General features: G+C 46.2%; 7 protein-coding genes across 7 annotated transcripts; 3 read left to right on the top strand and 4 right to left on the bottom strand.

Moving 5' to 3' along the window:
* Positions 1-111: 111 nt before the first annotated feature.
* Positions 112-834, top strand: N7455_004236 (DJ-1/PfpI family protein; the record flags this gene model as incomplete). Its single annotated transcript, XM_065604724.1, has 1 exon — positions 112-834. One exon carries the CDS (start codon positions 112-114, stop codon positions 832-834), a length of 723 nt encoding a protein of 240 aa, XP_065461624.1.
* Positions 835-2,384: 1,550 nt separating this feature from the next.
* On the top strand, positions 2,385-2,675 carry N7455_004235 (uncharacterized protein; the record flags this gene model as incomplete). The annotated part of the gene is made up of 1 exon (XM_065604723.1): positions 2,385-2,675. The coding sequence occupies one exon, from the start codon at positions 2,385-2,387 to the stop codon at positions 2,673-2,675; it is 291 nt and encodes a 96-aa protein (XP_065461623.1).
* A 1,389-nt stretch (positions 2,676-4,064) lies between these two features.
* Positions 4,065-5,689, top strand: N7455_004234 (zinc finger protein; the record flags this gene model as incomplete). The annotated part of the gene is made up of 2 exons (XM_065604722.1): positions 4,065-4,300; positions 5,296-5,689. The coding sequence occupies 2 exons, from the start codon at positions 4,065-4,067 to the stop codon at positions 5,687-5,689; spliced, it is 630 nt and encodes a 209-aa protein (XP_065461622.1).
* A 6,786-nt stretch (positions 5,690-12,475) lies between these two features.
* N7455_004233 (uncharacterized protein) lies at positions 12,476-12,750 on the bottom strand (the record flags this gene model as incomplete). The annotated part of the gene is made up of 2 exons (XM_065604721.1): positions 12,476-12,504; positions 12,558-12,750. The coding sequence occupies 2 exons, from the start codon at positions 12,748-12,750 to the stop codon at positions 12,476-12,478; spliced, it is 222 nt and encodes a 73-aa protein (XP_065461621.1).
* A 4,608-nt stretch (positions 12,751-17,358) lies between these two features.
* Positions 17,359-17,658, bottom strand: N7455_004232 (uncharacterized protein; the record flags this gene model as incomplete). Its single annotated transcript, XM_065604720.1, has 1 exon — positions 17,359-17,658. One exon carries the CDS (start codon positions 17,656-17,658, stop codon positions 17,359-17,361), a length of 300 nt encoding a protein of 99 aa, XP_065461620.1.
* A 227-nt stretch (positions 17,659-17,885) lies between these two features.
* Positions 17,886-18,147, bottom strand: N7455_004231 (uncharacterized protein; the record flags this gene model as incomplete). Its single annotated transcript, XM_065604719.1, has 2 exons — positions 17,886-18,039; positions 18,140-18,147. 2 exons carry the CDS (start codon positions 18,145-18,147, stop codon positions 17,886-17,888), a joined length of 162 nt encoding a protein of 53 aa, XP_065461619.1.
* Positions 18,148-18,168: 21 nt separating this feature from the next.
* Positions 18,169-18,460, bottom strand: N7455_004230 (uncharacterized protein; the record flags this gene model as incomplete). Its single annotated transcript, XM_065604718.1, has 2 exons — positions 18,169-18,349; positions 18,429-18,460. The coding sequence occupies 2 exons, from the start codon at positions 18,458-18,460 to the stop codon at positions 18,169-18,171; spliced, it is 213 nt and encodes a 70-aa protein (XP_065461618.1).
* Between the last annotated feature and the right edge of the window lie 1,124 nt (positions 18,461-19,584).

Genomic DNA, 19,584 nt, shown 5'->3' with positions numbered 1-19,584 from the left:
AAACGTCTATTGTACTCGATATCCGACCAAGTGTACTACTGGTACTGCGTAGTACTTCAGGGTGTAAGACGAGTAAGAATGGAATGATCTCTTAGAACTCACATCCTATTTATGCTTGCAACGGCGCCTATTCACCTTGGTATTCTGGTCTACGACTACCAGGCCATTGATATTGTCGGCCCAATTGACCTCCTTCACTCCGCCAATTCCAGGTTCTTGGAAGTGTCCAAAATGTTTGGCCCCATCAATGATGATGCTATCTCTCAGGCGCCAGACTTTGTTTTTCATCATGTTGGCATCACGAAAGATCCCTTCCGCCTATCCACCAGTGCCATTACCCTCAGCCCAAATACAACGGTGGATGATTGTCCCGAGCTTGATATTATCTTGCTAGGAGGTCCGAGTCCCGAAGGCTTCAAGCTGCACCTGAAATATATTGAGCTCATCCGTCAACATATCAGTACAGGAAAGCTGCTTTTCACAACTTGCACTGGCTCAGCCGTACTTGCGTCTACAGGACTCCTTGACGGAAAGAATGCAACCATCAACCATGCTGGGTATAAATGGGCGAAAAAGAACTATCCTGTCGTCAACTGGACCAAGGAAAAGAAATGGGTTGTTGATGGGAATATCTGGACTGCAGCTGGTGCTGTTGCAGGAATGGACATGGTTGCCTGTTGGCTCAAGGAGCAATTCGGACTAGAGGTTCTTACATATGCTGCCCGGAATCTGGACTACGAGCCTCGAGGGGTTGATGGTGTCTCACTTGTGATTCCTAGGAGATACGACGAGTGGGGAAGGCAGATCAGCACCCACGAATTTTTCTATTATTAGACAGTCAATGTTAGATTTCAAAGAATTAACGTACTGCACTCAAAGTAGTGAGAAATCCCAATGTTATCATTTCTTCAACTGCGTGTGCCCTGAAATCCTTCTGTAGGACCAAAAAGGAAATGTCCGAAACGGAAAGGTGGGGCGGGGCCAAACCCCGATTTGGTTGCATATTCCGCCAAGTCTTCATACGTCACAACAATTGCGGTATCCTCGACTTCCACGGCTTGGGGACTTTCGATATTTCATCTCCGCAAATACAATGAAAGTCAAGCAGAAATCTGTTTGTCAGAATTGTAGAACCCGGAAGCTAGGGGTATGTGCTCACCTCACTTGCCACGTTAGGATTGGACCACTGACGTTCCTATAATCTTAGTGCGATGGGAAGCGCCCAGAATGCGGCCAGTGTTTTCTCTCGGGCCACAAGTGTGACGGCTATCGAACCGATTGGAAATTTATATCACACACTCCGATGATTTCGTCTACTTCACAGCAACACAACCAAGCTGCTCTTGTTCGAAAGGAGAGCCAAGAGACCTTATCACGTGCCGATCAACAAGACTCGCCAACCGGACCTATACCTCTTCAAGTCTATGTGAACCCCCTTAGCGTATGTAATTTGACAGAATTAATAACGTAAAGTTATATTCCCCAAACCGAAAGGATTATACAAACGCGCAATTCGGACTATAATGAGCCTCGAATCTGCGGGTCTTGGGTTGAAGTGCTGTCGAGCCTTCCATCCCTGAACACCCCCAGTCCGGTTCTTTTGAGGGCGATAGCAGCATTGGGAGCTTCACTATTATCTCAGCGAAGTGAATCCAACATAACCTGCTCCCAAACCTACGACATGGCAATCCACACACTCCGACAAAGCTTTGGCTTGAATCCCCGTTCCCTTAGTACTGAGCAGATACCAGCTATCATGTGTCTTACGCTAGTGGAGGTACTATTCCCCAAGTCCGATATTTATCCACGCGCTCGCTAACTGGTCACAGCTTATGCTTCCAGATTCCGCGGCTGCTATAGCGTCGCACACCTAGGCTGTAGGCATGTTGCTACATGCCCACGGGCCGCACATGTGTAGCTCGGGGTTACTACATAAGCTATTCGCCGGTTTTCGACCTCTTCTGGTTCGTGCTCTGCCACTCTGATCTTTCTGTCTGTATGGCTGTTGAGCTTGGATATAGGTAGTGCAGGCGTTACGAAGCCGCCAGCCTACATTTTTAGCATCGCAACCATGGATTGACATCCCATTCTCTCATTTCTGCCCATCACTCACGCAAAGGCTCCTGCATGAAGTTGCCATCCTTCCTGCTCTCCTGTACCAAAGCGATTGTGTCCTAGGACGCTTGGTCCAGGCCGACTTGTCCGATATCAACAAAATATTCGGTTCAATCACCAACGTACTTACCCGGCTTGACGAAATGGAAACAGCGTTGCAGAAATCAGACCAACCTTACTATTGGCGATGTGGTTGTGTGTCACAAGAAGTACAATCAAGGGCCTCTGACGATACACATCTACCTCATTTTTGGTACCCCAATATCACCATGGCCAACACCTTTACCCACCTATGGGCCTTCCGAATTATATGCTTCTCCGAACTCATGAGATTCATTACGCATTTCCCTTGCCATGGCCAAGAACAGCCGATCTGGACCGGGAAGCTTAGTATGGAATATGATGACATTCAGGCCCAGATGATTGCGTTTGCGAAAAATATATCTCTGAGTATGGTTTACCTATTACAAGAGGAGATGAGACTTTTTGGGCCGGCATCTACCATCTTCCCACTCCAGATGGCCTACAAAGTATACAAGTCACTTGGCTCTGGGCATTAGGTTGATATTGCCTACATTGAGAGAATCGTTGATGAACTCCATAAAAAGGGTCTGAAGTCTGCCAGAGCTCTTGTATTTGGTGACTAAATGCAACGATGAAATGGAGCATACTTCAAAATTCCATAAGATACATGTAATGGCACCAAGTCTGGTTGCCTTTGATATCCAGAACACATCTGCCTGTCACATTCATATCTACCTACCTACCTAGGTAGGTGCCTACATAGTACGTAGCCTCCAACTTTAGGCACAGGATTAACCGTATGGCTGGACAAATGGACCCATGGATCTTTAAAAGCATGGTAAGCAGGAGCCTTGGAGTTCCGTAAATGGATTTGGTTTTCTCAGGCCACTCTCAGGTCTCCCAGTTCTCTCATTCCACTACGTCTCTCGCATCTCCATAATGTAGCGACGCCATCAAAGCAACGAGTCTGACATCCCCAGTTCTGCCATCACATCTACCTTGCGTAATGATATTGACCTTACGGACCGGTTTCCGCCTTACTTGATGCTGCCCGAAATGAATAGCTGATATCCGAACTGCAAATCCTTTCCTCAGCAGAATCTCATGAAGTGCTAAGCCGGGTTCTATCGCCAAGTCCCGTTGTTTCTACAGCCTCCTCTTTCGCATTTTTCAACCACGCACAGCAAGCGAGTTCTGTTGGGTTTCGCAGTGTCGGGTTTGGTCAATGTGGAATTGTCTATGAGCGGCCAGGCCGCGCGCATGTGGTCAGGTTTGCGCCCCCCCCCCCCCCCAACCAATCATTTGAAGATGCCCGTTGGGCGGATGTTCAAGCCTATTTGGCAGTGTACCACGCCTTCGCAAACCAGCAGTCCGTTGAAGTACGAACTCCCAAAGTCTTCTCATATGTGCCAAAAATGGACAATGAATGGTGGGACGCGCATCTTGAGCTTTGTCACGGACCCCACCTGTCCTTCCTCTACCGGCAATGGCGTTGATTACAGAACGAATACTTCCGCTACTAAAGCTCGCTCGACAAGCTCTAATAGATGCCTACTGCCCTGCACCATCGCGACTTTCTGACTTGTTGTAAGGGCTCAAGGCACTAACCGTGATTGTTTGGCACGAATATATCTTGGCCGTCACCGAGGTGTAAATGGCCCGCTTCCTGCAAACTTCACCTTAAGGAATCTCAACTTGTGTCTGGATCAGGTAATTGAGTTCAATCTACCCATCCAACATCACGCCAAAGCTATCGGCGAGGCTATGGCAATTATGCATTGGTCAGCAAACGTGGATTGCTACGGCGTTAAATTTGTCCTTGGTAGTGAAGGCGAAACAACCTACATCCAAGAAATCTGTCGTTCGTCGGGGCTCAGCGTGGAACAGCTGCATCAGTGCCTCCTCATACAAGCCTTGATCAAATGATGCGTACCAACTTTCGCCGCCGAACCACTTGTGTCTGGGTCCTTGATTTCAATTTGTACAGTAAATGGGAAGAACAAATGGGCCTTCAAAGGCCGGATGACTTGATCGCTCATCTTGTGGCAACATTCTTTGAAAATGACCCGTATTACCCTCGCCCATCACAAGATATTGAACCTGACAAGTCCCTCTGGTTCACGTTCAGCTCCTCATACCGTGACGCAGCAGCGAGTGTACTGTCAGTGCCAGGGAAGGACCCACGACTGGCATTGCTTCCACAGAAGTTTCTTGACGCTTGTGTACTGCGACAAATCGGAAGTTCAGCTTAGCGGGGATTGGGGAGAATCTCTTTAGTTGTGTTGGAAGGGGTGTGTTCTATCATGCTGTTGCTTTTTGAGGTCTCCATCAGGGATCAAACTTGCTTTGCTGAATGGATTCCCTATCATTATCATGCTTGTTATGAACGTGTTCAATGATCCAGACTTGCTATATCCAAGCAAATTGAGCCACGGAGTATTCTCCTATGGAAGCCCATCATATTCGACATCCAACACGCCGTTACTCCTGTATAAAGTTTTTGTGGTTCCATGACAATAACACCATTCAGCTAAAAGTAATGGACATCCATATCAGAGTACACTACACGTCAGCGTGCTAAAAGTATATTGTAGACATCATGGGCTCTGCTGAGATCCGAGTCAAAAACTCGCTGAGCGAGCTTACTGGATGAATTTCTTCATACCAATTTCTTCCTCCACTCCATTGTTCCCACTTACATGGAGAACTGTATCCTTCCTGTTTGACTTGACCTTTGTCATGTGACGGACTGGCTAGTTCCTCGTCAGGACTGTCCAAGTACCCAAACCCCCTCGTCACCTTCTGCTCTGTCTATTCTTTCTCCTCTCTCCAGTGTAGTCACAATGAACCCCATGTGAGTGAAGTGAATCCAACCAAGGCCATCCGCTAATGAGGGAATACCTAGTACTGGTAAAAGGCGTGGCAGAGTTGACGGAGACCAAGACCAAGACGACTACCCCCCGAGGTACAGGTCACCACCCTTCTGCCAGCACTGTGGAGCAAAGTATCACCCAGGAACATGCGGCCCCCCGCTGCCCCCGCTGCGACAAGAAGCATCCTGGAACGTGTACGGCGTTCTGTAGAAAGTGCGTAGGTATCGGTCACTCCTGGCGCCATTGCAGGTTGTTTGTCCCCGAGCACATATGGCGAAAGCAGTGCCGCGGGGTGCATACGATCAATTGAAAATGCCAACATCACTGTCCCTGTGGTCGACCCTGCGCCAGTGGTGACTTCCACTTCTCTGAACACTGCCATCCTCGCTCAGCTCCAGACAGCCCTTCGTGGGCTCCACGACAAGGCAGGCGTCCCCACTCATGCACGTGTGACCATAAACAACGTGAACATCACGACGAATATCATCGTTAAGAAAAGAGCTCCTCCTATTGCTCCTGATACCTCACTACTGCAAAGAGTTAAACGAGCCCCCACTGAACCTGGGTCCAGCATCCCTAAGACTGGACCTGTTCCTACAAGCACTACACATACGAAACCTGCTTTTGCCCAGCCATCCTTTGCTAGTCATGGGAGTCGTGTGTGTCCAAGCATTTAGATGGCCAAAAGCTAGAGCAGGGTAATCAGAACTTGAAGGAGGCTGGTACACACCTGAGAAAAGAGAGGGACGGACTTCAGCTTCGCCACAACAAGCAGCTAGCTCGACTGCGCTTTTTTGAACATACACTGGAATCGTCTCGGGAACGACTGATTAACCTACTCGATGACTGGAACTACCCCTACAGTCCCAATTTGGCCGGGTTGACGGACGTCGTAAGAGAAGAGTAAGGAATTACCTATTTCGGGTTACCCTGTCCTATATTGGCAACATAGAAATACTACAAGCGGCGACGTAGTGTAAGGGGAATTACACTGTATATAAAGTAGGTTATATATCCCCGAGGCTTTTAACAAGAAGGACACTAAATAGTTATTATTTATTATTGTAGTCTTTACTAAAATAAGTATACAAACAATCCCGCTTAACTTAGATTAATCTCACTCGTAATTACTCGATATATTATATACAAAAAAACGTGGGTCTAGGGATAGCGTCGGGGGAAGCCTAGTCAACAGAGAATGTCGAGAGACTCGAATACAGTAGAGATTCCGTACAAGGCCAAAGGGACAGTCGGAAGCTAGTCCCTATTACATAGACAGCATGCCAGGTAATTGTGCCTAGTAGCTATCTATGTATCCGATAGAGATTCCCTATGGCCGTTTTAACCTATGGTAGGAAGAATAGATCCTCTCCTATAGTCTCATTAGATATCCGGTTAAATTGTAGAAACCAAAATTCTATCTAGTACACCTCTTTAGGGAAAAGGAGCGCTAATATATAGAGGAAAATATCGCTAGCCCGAGTAGATTAGATAGAGGATCTAGACCTATCCACTTAAACCCGGATAGATTGTCGAGGGTAGGGTAAAAAAGGCATTCGATAAAGGAAGGCTCTTGAGTATGGTATTCTATAGGGTCGTCTTTACCAAGGAAATCCTACCATAGATCATTAGGATCAGTAGCGAGATAGGGAGGCGGTGTCGGTATACCAATATTTATACTAGATAGTGTGAAGGTCGAGATCCAAATCGTGGTCTATTAATATTAGTGTAAGATATTATCAAGGTAATAGGAATAGACTATTATTGTTCATTCGTTTATTTCTATTATAAGACGAAAATACCTAAGTGTATAAAGATTTAACGTAGGCTAGGAGGGATAGAAAGCTAGAGGCTAAGTAGTTATTTTATTCCTCTCTTATTATATAGAATCAGGACAAACTAGGGGAATTTATAGCTAGATACTAAGTTATCGAATACGTTGAATATATCAACAGTGTGTACCATTGGTACCTATTACCAACCTAACGAAAGTTCACTAGCAGTATAGGCTTATCTATCCTTAGGGATAGCACAAATAGATAACGGAAAATCAAATATTATTATTTCTGCCTATAAACGCTCTACCATATAGAGACTTTACCAACCCTTAGGCTCCTCGGTAGAGTAGGCTTAAAGATCGCTCACCTCTAAGGCTAAAATAACACTATTATAAAGAGCCTAAACCACTTGTTTACGGTCCCACAATACTAAAACTTATTCATTACAGAGCTATAGAAGGATATCGCTATCTCTTACTAGTAAGTCATTTAACGCTTAAAGCTATCGCTGCTCTTCCTCGAGTCGTATTTTCTCGGCCGATTTAACAACGTAGTATTACTATAGACAAAAGTATAAGTCAAGCAATTTAAGGACTAGTATAGCGAGGGGGTTATTAAGGTTTACTACTTTTATAAACTCCGCCGTAAGGGCACCGCGTATTCTTACTAGGATCTATTCAGTATTAGTGGGGCTTTCATTCCCTGCCGTGGGGGATATAACCGACCTTAGGTTCGATAGTTGTGCCGTTTATGACTTACTATGGTTGGTTTTCTAACTTAGGTTTATCTTCTAGAGCTTAGGATACTCGACACTATCTCTTGGCCGGCCGATTAATAGGGGAAGGCGAAGTAGATGGTCTATTTTGGTCATCAAGATAAATTGGATCAGAATCTATACTTAAGGGGCATTTATAGCTAATAGTTCACGCGAGGCTACTATTATTTCTACTAGTACTTCCTTACCTAGGATCGACCGCACTTTCGTAGCCAGTGAATAGTTAGTTAAACTACTAATACTCGATCTCGCTAGCTACTTACCTCGAATTACTCACCTATATACAAAAAGGGAGAATAGATTAAACGTTGAAAAATCGTTACCGAAACTACTAAAGGTAGTTTATAAGTGTACCTATGATACGTTGATTGTTAGATATCAAGTAGACCTCGTTAAAACTTAACCGTGACATTAATTTGACTACAAAATAGTTAGAACGCAGAAAAACAGATATACTACGTTTGAGTATAATATCGACACCAATTGATGTTGGTAACCGCGAATCTCCTATTATAATATAGACCTACTAGAAGTAGACTTTAATAGCTCTTCTAGGCTACCAATCCTTCTTAGTGATAGCACCAAAAGGTTCGATGAGTTTTTTATTATATTATTTTGTTTTAAATAGGCCTCCGAGTATTATTGTTATTCCCTAGATCCCAAAGATCTCCTCAAAACTATAGTCCTCCTTCTACGTACCACAAGCACGTTGACTATAAGATATAAGGAAAACTTGTTCTTCGAGATTTTAGAGGCTTAAGCGAAGGCTTCATGAATTCAAATATACTTTTCTTTTTAGTCGATTAGATTCTCTCCCAGAGATACCTACCGCCGCTTCCGAATTGGAACGCACACGACGATCAGCCACCCTATCCCTAGAGGCGTCCCCAAATAAAGTGAATAGATCATGAAAATAAGACAAAGGCACCCTAATCAGTTTCGATCTAATACCGCGAGTATTTAATAAGTAGCCTAGAGCTAAACTCATTTTAGTTCTATAGCCTAAAAGGAGAGTAATAACCTAGGGGGTCGGCCATGTAAGAACACAGAGTTTTCCGGTGGCTAGTCCGCGCGAGCCTCGCGAGTGAGGGAACTTGAGCGATCGCGCTGCATAGACAAGTAGCTAACTATTATTATCGGTATATTTTACGGTTATTACTAATATATATAATAAATATAGCGTAATTAAAGCCGCTTATTGTCTAAAGAAGGCTCGGAGAATAGACTTTCTGGCTCTAGCTAACCTAAATATACCTAGGGGTATATCGCTAGTTTGGCTTCTTTACTAGGCTACCACTTCTAGTTTCTGGGAAGGGCTCCTCGGGGCGTACGGCTGTAGCGATATTGTGGGATATAATGGTTGGCCATTGATGTACTAATAGTGCCGAATCAAGTGATTTTGAGTGTATAGAGATATCTTTGGATTTATCTTAGCGACCATCCAATAACTACAAAATCCGGGTGGCCCACAATTTCCGGCGACAGCGATAGTGTCTACACTTAAAGTAAAGTAACTGCTTTATAGCCAAAGAAAATCCCTGCGCTAGTTGATACGCGAATTGAGGGGCCTGGAGCAGCTGAAAGCACAATACTCCATTTATCCTGGAGTCAAGCGGCACAGTGTTTTTATTGTAGTTCAGAGGTATGAATTGTATTATTATTCCAGAGGGATATATGAGCCTATATATACAACAATTAGCCAAGTTGATTTCTAATCAACTTGGTTGTCTGTATAGACACTACGGAGCTAATTCGATGGTGCGGCTTGGTTCCTGATCTGCACCAGCCTCATATCACAACAGTTTTGACAATGATTCCCGTCATCTCCAACCCATATACACCGCTCACGGTACAAGGAATCACCCAATACTTGGCCTAATACCCAATGTAAATCAGCAGGATTCCAGGACATGATAAAAAAGTAAGTGTAAAAGCGTCTCGGGTCAATCGCGAGGTTTATATATAACTAGCTAGAGAAGATATTATTGTTAAGCTAATATCTGTGATCATATAGGGAGAGTACAATTAAATAAGTTCTAGGAAGTAAATAGTAGGCTTTTTATCTTGCTCTTTCGCTAGTATATTCCCGCGTAGGAGAGGTTTGACCTATCTAGTTCCCATCATTCCTTATATTATTCTTGGAAAGCGGTTATTAATTCCTGGGAACTCTACCCACACAATATCTTTGGAGGGGGTCCGACCTTATAAGAGTTTGCACATTGGAGTTTACCTAGACATCGGACGGTAGGCTCCCTCCTAGGATTCTGACTAATCGGTGTAAGAGATACGTATAAAATATATAGGACGGGTGGCTATACGATCTTCCTAGGACCCATAGAGTGTGTCTAGATACCCCTAAATATAATAAAGCTCTATGATTTATTGAATTCCGCTCGGCGATAGATCTATGTTACGTAACTGATACTTAACGTCGAATATTTAGAGTCAACGCTATTTAAAGCCATCGATACGTAATATTTAGAAACCGTAGGCTAGTGTGGACGTAGAATCAACTACGCGGGTTTTTATTCGCGGTTCGTAAGACTACCCACGGGTACTATAGAGAAACTTCTTACGCTCTATTAACGATTCGATCAGTGCTAGGAGCTTATATCTTGACCCTAGGACTTATCTTACTCCTAGGAGCTCCTGAAACATTTCTGGGAGCAAAGAAGCAGCTTCTAGGAGCCACGGAGCCCCCAGGAAACCCGATATAGCTTCTGGGGTCTACTATCACCACCACGGGGAATCAAAGCCGCGTTCCTATTAACGACTTGTTGATCCCTAGGGTGATGATTTGGCCTCCTGGGGGATCCAATGACACAGAATTGCGCTGGCCCGGCGAAAGTGTTTTGTGAGGCTTTCGCCGATCTCGGAAGGCAAGCAATTGACTTCAGGACCCTAAAGGAAGCTCCCAGGGGCTCTATAGCTCCCAGATCTTGTCAATGTATTCCCAGAGCCAGTTCCGTATTCACGGTCGTGGACTACGCGTCCAATGTCTGGATGCACGTGTGCAAGGATAAGGCCACGGGCCCGATCAACCGCGTCCAAAGGGTGGGAGCGCAGGCGATTGTAGGAACATTCCTCACAGTTGCGACCAGTGTAGCAGAAGCGGAGGTCCACCTTACCACTGTTCAACACCGTTTCTGGAGACGAGCCGTGAAGATGTGGACGGACATACATACCCTGCCAGAAACCAACCCTCTCCGCAGGAATACAGCACGGATCAAGAAATTCAGAAGATTCCATCGTTCGCCGTTGTATCAAGTAGCACACCCACTGAAGAACATTGAGATGGAAACACTGGAAACCATCAACCCGTTCACATTGGCACCATGGGAAGTACGCGTACAGGCTGGCGTTGAAGCAACTCCGCAGTCACCAACCGTACCAGGCGGGTTAATGCAGATCGCAACCAGCAGTTCGGCACGGAACGAGCTAGTCGGATTTGGGGTTGCGATCGAGAAGCAGCCACATCGGTACCGAAAACTGAAACTGAAGGCCCTTTCAGTCACATTGGGTGCAAGAGCAGAGCAAAATCCGTTCTCTGCGGAGCTAGCAGCGATGTCACATGCATTGAACATGGTAGTTGGTCTGAAAGAGTACAGTATTACGCTGCTCACAAGCAACAAAGCGGCGGCTCTGACACTAAGGAATCCTCGACAACAGTCAGGCCAGGAATTCGTCTGCCAACTCTACAAGTTGATGAGTAAGCTACGGAAAAATGGAAACCAGATCAATATCCGGTGGATCTCAACGAGCGAAGACAATAAACTGCGGGGTCTGGCTAAAGAACAGGCCAGAGCCGCGACACAAGAAGATGCTCTCCCGCAAGAACGCGTCCCGAGAATGAAGTCAACAACACTGAATATCGCACGATCCCAAGCAGTCCCCAGCAATGACCTGCCAACTAATGTAGAGAAACACGCAAAATGAGTTGATGCAGCACTCCCAGGCAAACACACCAGGCAGCTGTACGACCGATTATCTTGGAAAGAAGCGAGCGTGCTGGCTCAACTCCGAACCGGCATGGCAAGACTCAATGGATATCTCTATCGAATCAACGTGGCAGACACGGACCAGTGTGTATGTGGACAAGCGAGAGAGACCGTGGAGCACTTCCTATTTCGATGTCAAAAATGGACGGCGCACCGGACGGAACTACTACAATGTACCAACACCCACCGAGGGAATATATCCTTCTTCCTAGGAGGAAAGTCGCCTTCCGATGATCAGAAGTGGACGCCGAACTTAGAGGCGGTACGGGCCTCAATACGATTCGCCGTCGCCACGGGCCGACTCGAGGCCACCTAACCATGCCAACGAACATAGATCACCCCCTTTCGCCGATCTAACCCGCCAACCACCTCGTGTTACAGATGGTAGACGCGCTTCAACTGCCGAAAATAGGATGTTGAACACTTGGAGAAGCGCCTTCAAGCCAGCCTACTAACAAAATCATTAACCCATGAGGATCCGCTGCGATACGGACATCTGAGATGACATATATTGCAAGGCTTCATGTATGGGCTCGGAGGAGACACAGTACTATATATATTATGACATGTATAGTAGATCAGAGATAGTTGCCCTTTCGGCTTAGCCGCCGGGCGTTAATAAAGTGTGTGTGTACCAGAAGATTATACAATCAACGCATATCTCTCTTGGATATAGTGACTAACGCGCTCGGTGGAACTTCCATATCATTTGTCTGTTACTTCTCATAAACCAGTTCGCTTGTATCTATACCCGGCCCCTCCCCCAAATGAGCAAGTTTGGTTCAAAATCTTCTGCTTGCTTTGTACTATTGGTAGCACGCGCGGCGACAGGTAATTGATAGATCGGTATAGCAGGCGGTAAACTCCTTGATAGCGAGATAACTCGCCGGGTCTTTTGACCGTAATCCATGCTCATGTCCGAAATAATGGAAATCGGTACTCTGAAATCAATTAGTTTCCCAATATTACCCTGGTAATACCATAGACGCCTTACCGGTCCAGGATTCGAGATCATTCATACCATCAGCATAGAGACTGAAGACAATTTGCCTTTTCTCTTCCACCTCTTGAGTCGTTAAAAGCCCCTTCTTGACCTGGTGTCGGAAGGCTTTGACCTGGCAGGAAATCTCTTTGTAATGTGCTTTCTTAAGATCAAGGGCGTGAGACGACATGTGAACACCGGACATCGTGATCGCTTTCGTCATACGATACCCATCTCTCCACCTTCTGATAAAAGATTGTGATTCATAGGCCAATTGATAGTGCTCCGCACGTTTCCAATCTGATTGCTGTTAGCACGACATTTGAAGCATAAGGGACATACAAACCATATCTAGCCCCGAGAAAGGGATCTTTGCAATGCATTGCTATCAAATGATGTGAATGCAGCCAATTCGAGTGTGATCGTCTGCTTTTTCGTCGGGATTGGATACAGTATATATATACCCAAGGTGGAACATGTATATGTATATCCTATCGACCGGACCATTCACGTTCCTCAACGTTTAAAGTGAGGCGCGAAGTGACCTCAACAGGGCAAAAGGGAAACAATAAGGGATAATTTCTTGGTCTATTGCTGGCTCCTAGGAGGTATGCAGTATTTGTGTTGCATATTTGATCCTAGACGTTGAGCATTGAATACCAGCACCATTCGAAGCCACCAATATGTAAGAATAAAAAGACTTTAGGCCATGGTGTGACGCTAGAATCAACAACACGGAATTCGTTCGTGGCTTGTAAGACTGTCCAGTGTCACTACCAAGAAATCAGTCTCGTTCCTAGAGATGGCTTTATCAGCCCTGGGAATGCACATCTTGGCCCTGGGAGTTCTCTTGCTCCCGGAGACTTTAGTGCGCTTTCTGGGATCATACAAACGCTTCTAGGAGCCTCGTAGGCCCCAGGAAGCCCAACGGAGGTTCTGGGGTCTTGTGTCCCCACCTCGAGGAACCAAAGTCATGTTCCTGGGGCTATTGCTTGCCTTTCCAGGAGTAATTGAATGCCGCAGATTTGTGCGCAGGTCTGGTGAAGGTGTCTTGTGAGGGCTTTCCGCGACCTCAGCAGACAAGATATTGACTCTAGGATCCAGAAGTGGGGCCCCAGAAGCGCAATAGCTCCCAGATCTAACCAATGTGTTCCCAAAGCCAGTTCATATTCAGTCAGGAACGTAGAGTGAAGATCCCAGGGGTAGATTTAAATTTCCTGGAGATTAGAAATATCACTGTTAGGGTTTCACGCGTCCGTAGATGAAGACAGGGTGTTCAGATGAGTAATGACTAATTAAAGAAAGATATAGTCGACTCTAGATACAAGACGTAGCGTGAGGAAGTAAAAAAGGTACTGTAGCTTCCTCGCGTTCAGGGGAACCTACATACGCCATGTGGGTCTCGCATAGCCCATAACTCCATCCGTCCTGTATACTTCATGTATATCCCTGACAGGAGCTATAGTGCTTGGAAAATTCGGTGCCGTGGTAAATCAGTGAGATCACTTGCCGGAAATTTTTCAATAGCCGCGCGAATCGGGGTTTACAGGTTCGCCCTAACGTTGGAAATGAAGGAACCGGTTTGTCTAAATGAATCTTCTGGGAGAACATGGAGGGAGTTGCATTTGCGCTGCTAGAGCTTAGCGGTCTTCCGGCAGTAACTTGTATGGCGTTTCATATTGCTCAACACAGAGAATGCCCTGTCGCATCCAATGTTAGGGCAGTGGAAGGGCTTCTCGCACGTGTGAGAACGGAAGTGGATGTTGAGTGCTGAGGGGCGCAAAAAGAGCCTGTCGCAAGATCTACATTCATATTGATTGTTGTTCTTGCGCATTGCACGTATACCTCGCGAGAAGACACGTTTATGATATCCGGGCTGGCTGACTATTTGGGTCAAAAGCGGAGATTCAACCAGTTGCTGGCGGCCCCAAGCTTTGTGTATGTGCTCGATAGGGTCTGGCTGAAACGAACAGCAATGTGACATGGGATCATAAAACGTGGTCGTGTCCGGTGTGCACATGTAATTGCTTGCAGAATTAGTAGCGGGAGGAGAAGGGAAATAGATGAGGGAAGAGTAGGGATTCACGCTGGGCGCTGAGGAGGGGAAGAATCCCTGAACGTGTGTTCCAAAACTACCTGGACAGGCATTGGGGATAGAATAGTGCGGATAGCAACATATCGAGTTGGCGCTCTGGTGGTCTGTTGGGAATCTCAGTTTCTGGCTGAAGCTGGGGTCTGGATGATGTGGTTGAAAAGGGTGACAGATGGGCACGTGGGCGGCGTCACGGCGACATGATGCTGCTTGAACGGATCGATTTCCTGAATACATACTGTGAGTGAATAAGTATTGGGAAATATCTACTTAAGATGCACTGACTATCATTATTTGTTGCATAGTCAACGCTTTTCGCCAACGTCGAAAAGGATGGCAGCATGTTAGTCTGGACTGAAGATTGCCGCGGATGTTGTTTATTGGGCCAAATATACGCTGTGGGCGAGGAAGCATCGTTGAGAAGTTCATGCAAATCCATAGTGGAAATCAATAATCTAAAGCAAGAACGAAGGACATTGGTTAAATGCATTAAGTTGATGTGGCGTGGCAGGACTTCCGGCGAGTGATCAGAATACGTCATCACTCTTTAGAAAAGCATCCTTCAAGAAAGCATAAGATATTTTCGGAACATTGTTTTCTATGATTCAATAACTGTCTCAGCTCGGAATGGTGTCTGCAGAGCGAAATTTGTTTTAAAATTGTTACCATCTATGCTCCCGGATGTGAGAGTTTGGTATGGTTCGAGGCTCAAAGTTGTTGAGGGATGAACCAGCTTCACAAGCCCGAATGCCAACAAATTGTTGCTTTCATGTTCCTGGTCTGGCAAGCTGTTCGGGGCATCCATTTTGTCCGCAAGAGAATGTCAAAAATCTGGGTAATACCTCTCCCATCAATCTTTGGTGTTTGAAGTCTATGCAGACGCAGCTGACTAAGTATAGAGTTTTACTACAGCAGTAGTCAATCAATGTAGTCAGGTTTTGACTGGGGAATGGTTATTCTTCGGCGGTTGTTGGCGGTCAATTCGATCATAGGATAGTGATCAACGAGTCGGTCGGGCAAATTTGATCAGTCCTCAAAATGTTGAGGGTCAGAAGACACTCGGTGAGGAGGTATATATTTCAATCACCCTTTTCCACTTTGTTGAAAGCCTCACTCGATGAACAAAAACCTGTAGAGTTTACTGCCATCAAAATGAGAAAAATGTAGAAGCAAAAAGTATCTTGATAGTCTCGAGTTCAAAGATTTAGTCAACGTGTGGCCAAGCTTCGACGGGTTCACGGTCGTCAGCATTCGCACATCCGACCGTGACCGCAGTCTAGACAGACAGACCCACAGCTGAACTCCAGGGGTTCTAGAACGTTGATCCAGCAAACAAGGCAAATAGACAGTAGGGAGCCATTTAAAGCTGCGGACCTCAACAAATGTGATTGTTAGACCATGCATAAGTTCTACTATAATAACCAAAAAAAAAAAATAAAAAATATGAGATCTCGCATCTCTATTAGCACACTTGAAACGGAGGATAGGGGATAAGATTAGGCTGCTCATTGCACTCGAACTCGGATTAATAAGTTCCTAGGAGAGCGCTAATCCCACTCAGGCCACCCAGGATTCTGCCATTTCTTTCCGTCTTCTCAGACGCATAACACAGTTCTCCCTCCCCTCTCCATGGAGGTTCAATTCAAATTACTTGATGCTAAGTGATCGGAGCCACCAATCAGTGTATCGGGAGGCGAAGCGCTTGGCTGAGCAAGGTGCAATGTTCACATGCTGATATTTAAACCCCACGACCACCCTCAAGGCGACTCAATCCATTACACACCATTATTCCAATATCAAAATGGCTGAGAACACCTGCGCTCGTTCGTGCCAAAATTTGGCCTATATACACTCCAACCTTGCGCAACTGCCTCAGAGGGACACCAAGAAAACTGCAGACTCAAGTGACGTCCACAAAATCAACGCCATACCTCCACTAGTTGCTCTACCTCCTGAACTGCTCTTAAAAATCCTCGGAAATTTGCAAGATCTCGAAGACTTTTTTTCTTCAATACTTGTCTGCCGCCGGATTTTAAATGTTTTGCAAGCACAAAGACCACAAAGGCAAATAATCGAGTCAACTTTCGCAAAATATCTTCATCCAAAGACCGACTGGGGAACATACAAAGTGCTGATCCAGCTCAGTCAGATTATCCGGCGAGATATCGTACACAGAGATACTGTACGACACGTCTTTGAGACCGGATGGGAAATTTTTAAACAAAGACATCAAGAGGAACTACTTATTCCATTTGGAAGAGCCCTCGCATGGTCCTATGTCTTAGATTATCACCGAAATGATGCAATCTGTCTTTTGCAACTGATACAGAAGGGAGAGCCACCCTTTGGATGGTCGACAAGAACATCGTCACAGCGGCCCATTCAACCGATCAGTGAGCTTTTGGACCAACTAGTCTCGGAGGAGAATGGTGTTGATAGAATGTACATCAGCTCTGACTTGGACCATCCGCTGGTTGAGATTAACGGATATTCCAAACTAAGTCTCAATGACAAGGAGCGGGCCATTCTTTTGAGGAATGGAATCTTATTCAGGGAAAACTCAATTGTGACAAGAAAGCGCAAACCTTGTCCGCCGAGGGCCTCGTCCAGGCCTATGTTTTCCTCCAGGCCTATATTTTCTTCCAGTCTTGCCTACACTTTTTATCGCAGACGAATCCTCAATGAGACCATAAACGGGGACGCTATGGAAGCTCTAGCTCATCAACGCCCAAGTTCATGTGCGTGGGATGGACAGCACGGGTCTTTACGCGGACTATGAATGGCGGTAAGTCGCTGGCGACGCGTCGTCCGAACCGCTTCACGTTGGGCTACTGGCTTGCCCCGGGTTCTCTTCTTCTGTTGAGAGCGCGCATTTCTCTGCTGGATTTCGATCTCTTGCTCTTGGTCATAGTTGTTACGCGGTCTGGTGGTGCGTCTCGGTCTCAATAATGGTGGCGGCGATTTTTCGTGTTCGTCGCGGTCGGGCGGTTCAGGGGTTCGCGTCTCGGCCTGTCCCGACATTTCTGACCCCTTGCGTCGAGTAACAATGGGTCTTCGCTCTCCGAATCTGAATTCTATACAGTCGATCGCAGATACAGACGCGCTCCGTCCATTTTCACTCCATATAGTTTGCAGAAGTCCGTCTTGCCCTGAAGTCAGTACAATTGATCACGCGCGTTACTGTACGAACCCACCCGCGATAAACATTGCACTTCCATGGCAGATGAACGTGTCGCGATGCCAGAGGTTCAGGACTCCTCAACAGTGCGAAGGCGGTGGGGACGAAGGCGGAAGACGCGATGCGATGGAGCACGCTGTTCGGCCGCCACCTTGGTCTTATCTTCGATCTGGCGGAATATGCCACTCGCCACAGTATATTTCACCGTCAATGATGTGGTGCGTCTACAATAGTGTGAAGATGTCAGTGGTGTTCGTGGTTAGGGGAATAAGGCTTGGCGCGGATAATCAGACAGCGCAGCTGTAGGCGTTAGATCTCACTCACCTTAGCATGGAAATGGGAGTCTCAAGGTTCTATGCAACAAGTGGATGGCCGCACCCTATTGTTGACCAGCTACCTTGCTTTGCAATCTTCCACCTAGGACATGCTGCATTGTTCGAAGCAACGGGGCTATGAATAGTGTGCAAGCCATGGCTTTGCACTGACGGTAGTGCAGGGTTATCAGGGCCACTCTGGTGAGCTCCCAAAGGTTCACTGTCAATTATTAGCCAGTAGACCAGCGTGGAATTCCATAACTCGCATTTTCTGATGGTCAAGACCAGGATAAAGAGACCACAAGAAGCTGTGGCCCTTGCTCTGGTGCATTGTGTTCGAACGTCTACGGATCTGGCTGTCCCGCGTCTTTCGGGTCAGTGCAGTTTCAAGGATTTGTGGGCCCATATACCTAGAGTGTGAGCAGTTGCACTTCAAATCTGTGGTCAACCAGAGCCGCGACAGTAGATCAGCTCGCTATAGCAGAGACGTCTTCGCATAGACGCCTTGACCAGCTAATCCAAATCCCGTATCTCCCATCGGCTGGCGTAAATGGGGCTGTGAATGCTTGGAACCACGTCTCTTACAGTACAGGAACTGTCCGGTTTGCTGGTCCACGATGTATACTATAAATGTCAGCACGGTATAAATTCCAGTACTCGATCAAAGGGGGGAACTTATCGAGTGCGCCAGACACAAGCCTGCTCGACTTTGCAGAATCAAGTGAATAAATAGTAGAGCAATTGCAGGGGTAGAGGACGTATTTATAGGCTTTTCGGCTTCTGTCACTCACCGACCTGGTTGGAAGTGTTGAGGCCTGTTGAAACCCACGTCTTCTTTTACCGCAACTATTTGCAGCGACATTCTTGATGCCTTTAGATGCCTAGCGAGAGAGGCGAGTAAGAGTGGTGCTGAGAGAAAGGGACGCTGAGTCGGTCAAGCAACGTTGGCTAACTGTTGAATCCTTCATGTCCCTCTTAAATTGAGGCTTTGTGGGAGATATTCAATCCGCAATGACAGGCACATATTCACATATTTATTGTCCTAGTCACCTCATATGTTGGCGACTCAACGTTGGATCACCGAAAAGCTCCTACAATTCCATCACTAGGAATCATGGACCTTTGTTTCTGGCCTCGCTTTAGTGTTGTTGGTCTGTGGTGAGCTGTGGGTCTGTCGGCCTAGACTGCAGAAAGCGAGGTCACGGTAGGATGACCTGTCAACCCGTTGAAGCTTGGCCAAACGTTGTCAACGCTCAATTTGAGTGATGACCACCAAACTTCGAAGATAAATTGTATTTTTTTCTTTTTTTCTTTTTTTCTTTTTTTCTATTTTTCTCTTCGTTACTATCCGAACTACCCATTCTGCAATGCTGTTTGCCGGGTTTCTCAGGCTTCCAACGAAAGTGGAAGAGGTGTCTAGTTGAGATATCTCTCACGTCAATGGGCGTCCATATC

The sequence above is a fragment of the Penicillium solitum genome, assembly GCF_028829755.1.
Source record: "Penicillium solitum strain IBT 25940 chromosome Unknown utg000003l_segment0_segment0, whole genome shotgun sequence".
Lineage (NCBI taxonomy): Eukaryota > Fungi > Ascomycota > Eurotiomycetes > Eurotiales > Aspergillaceae > Penicillium > Penicillium solitum.
This window is presented reverse-complemented; position numbering and strand designations above follow the sequence as displayed.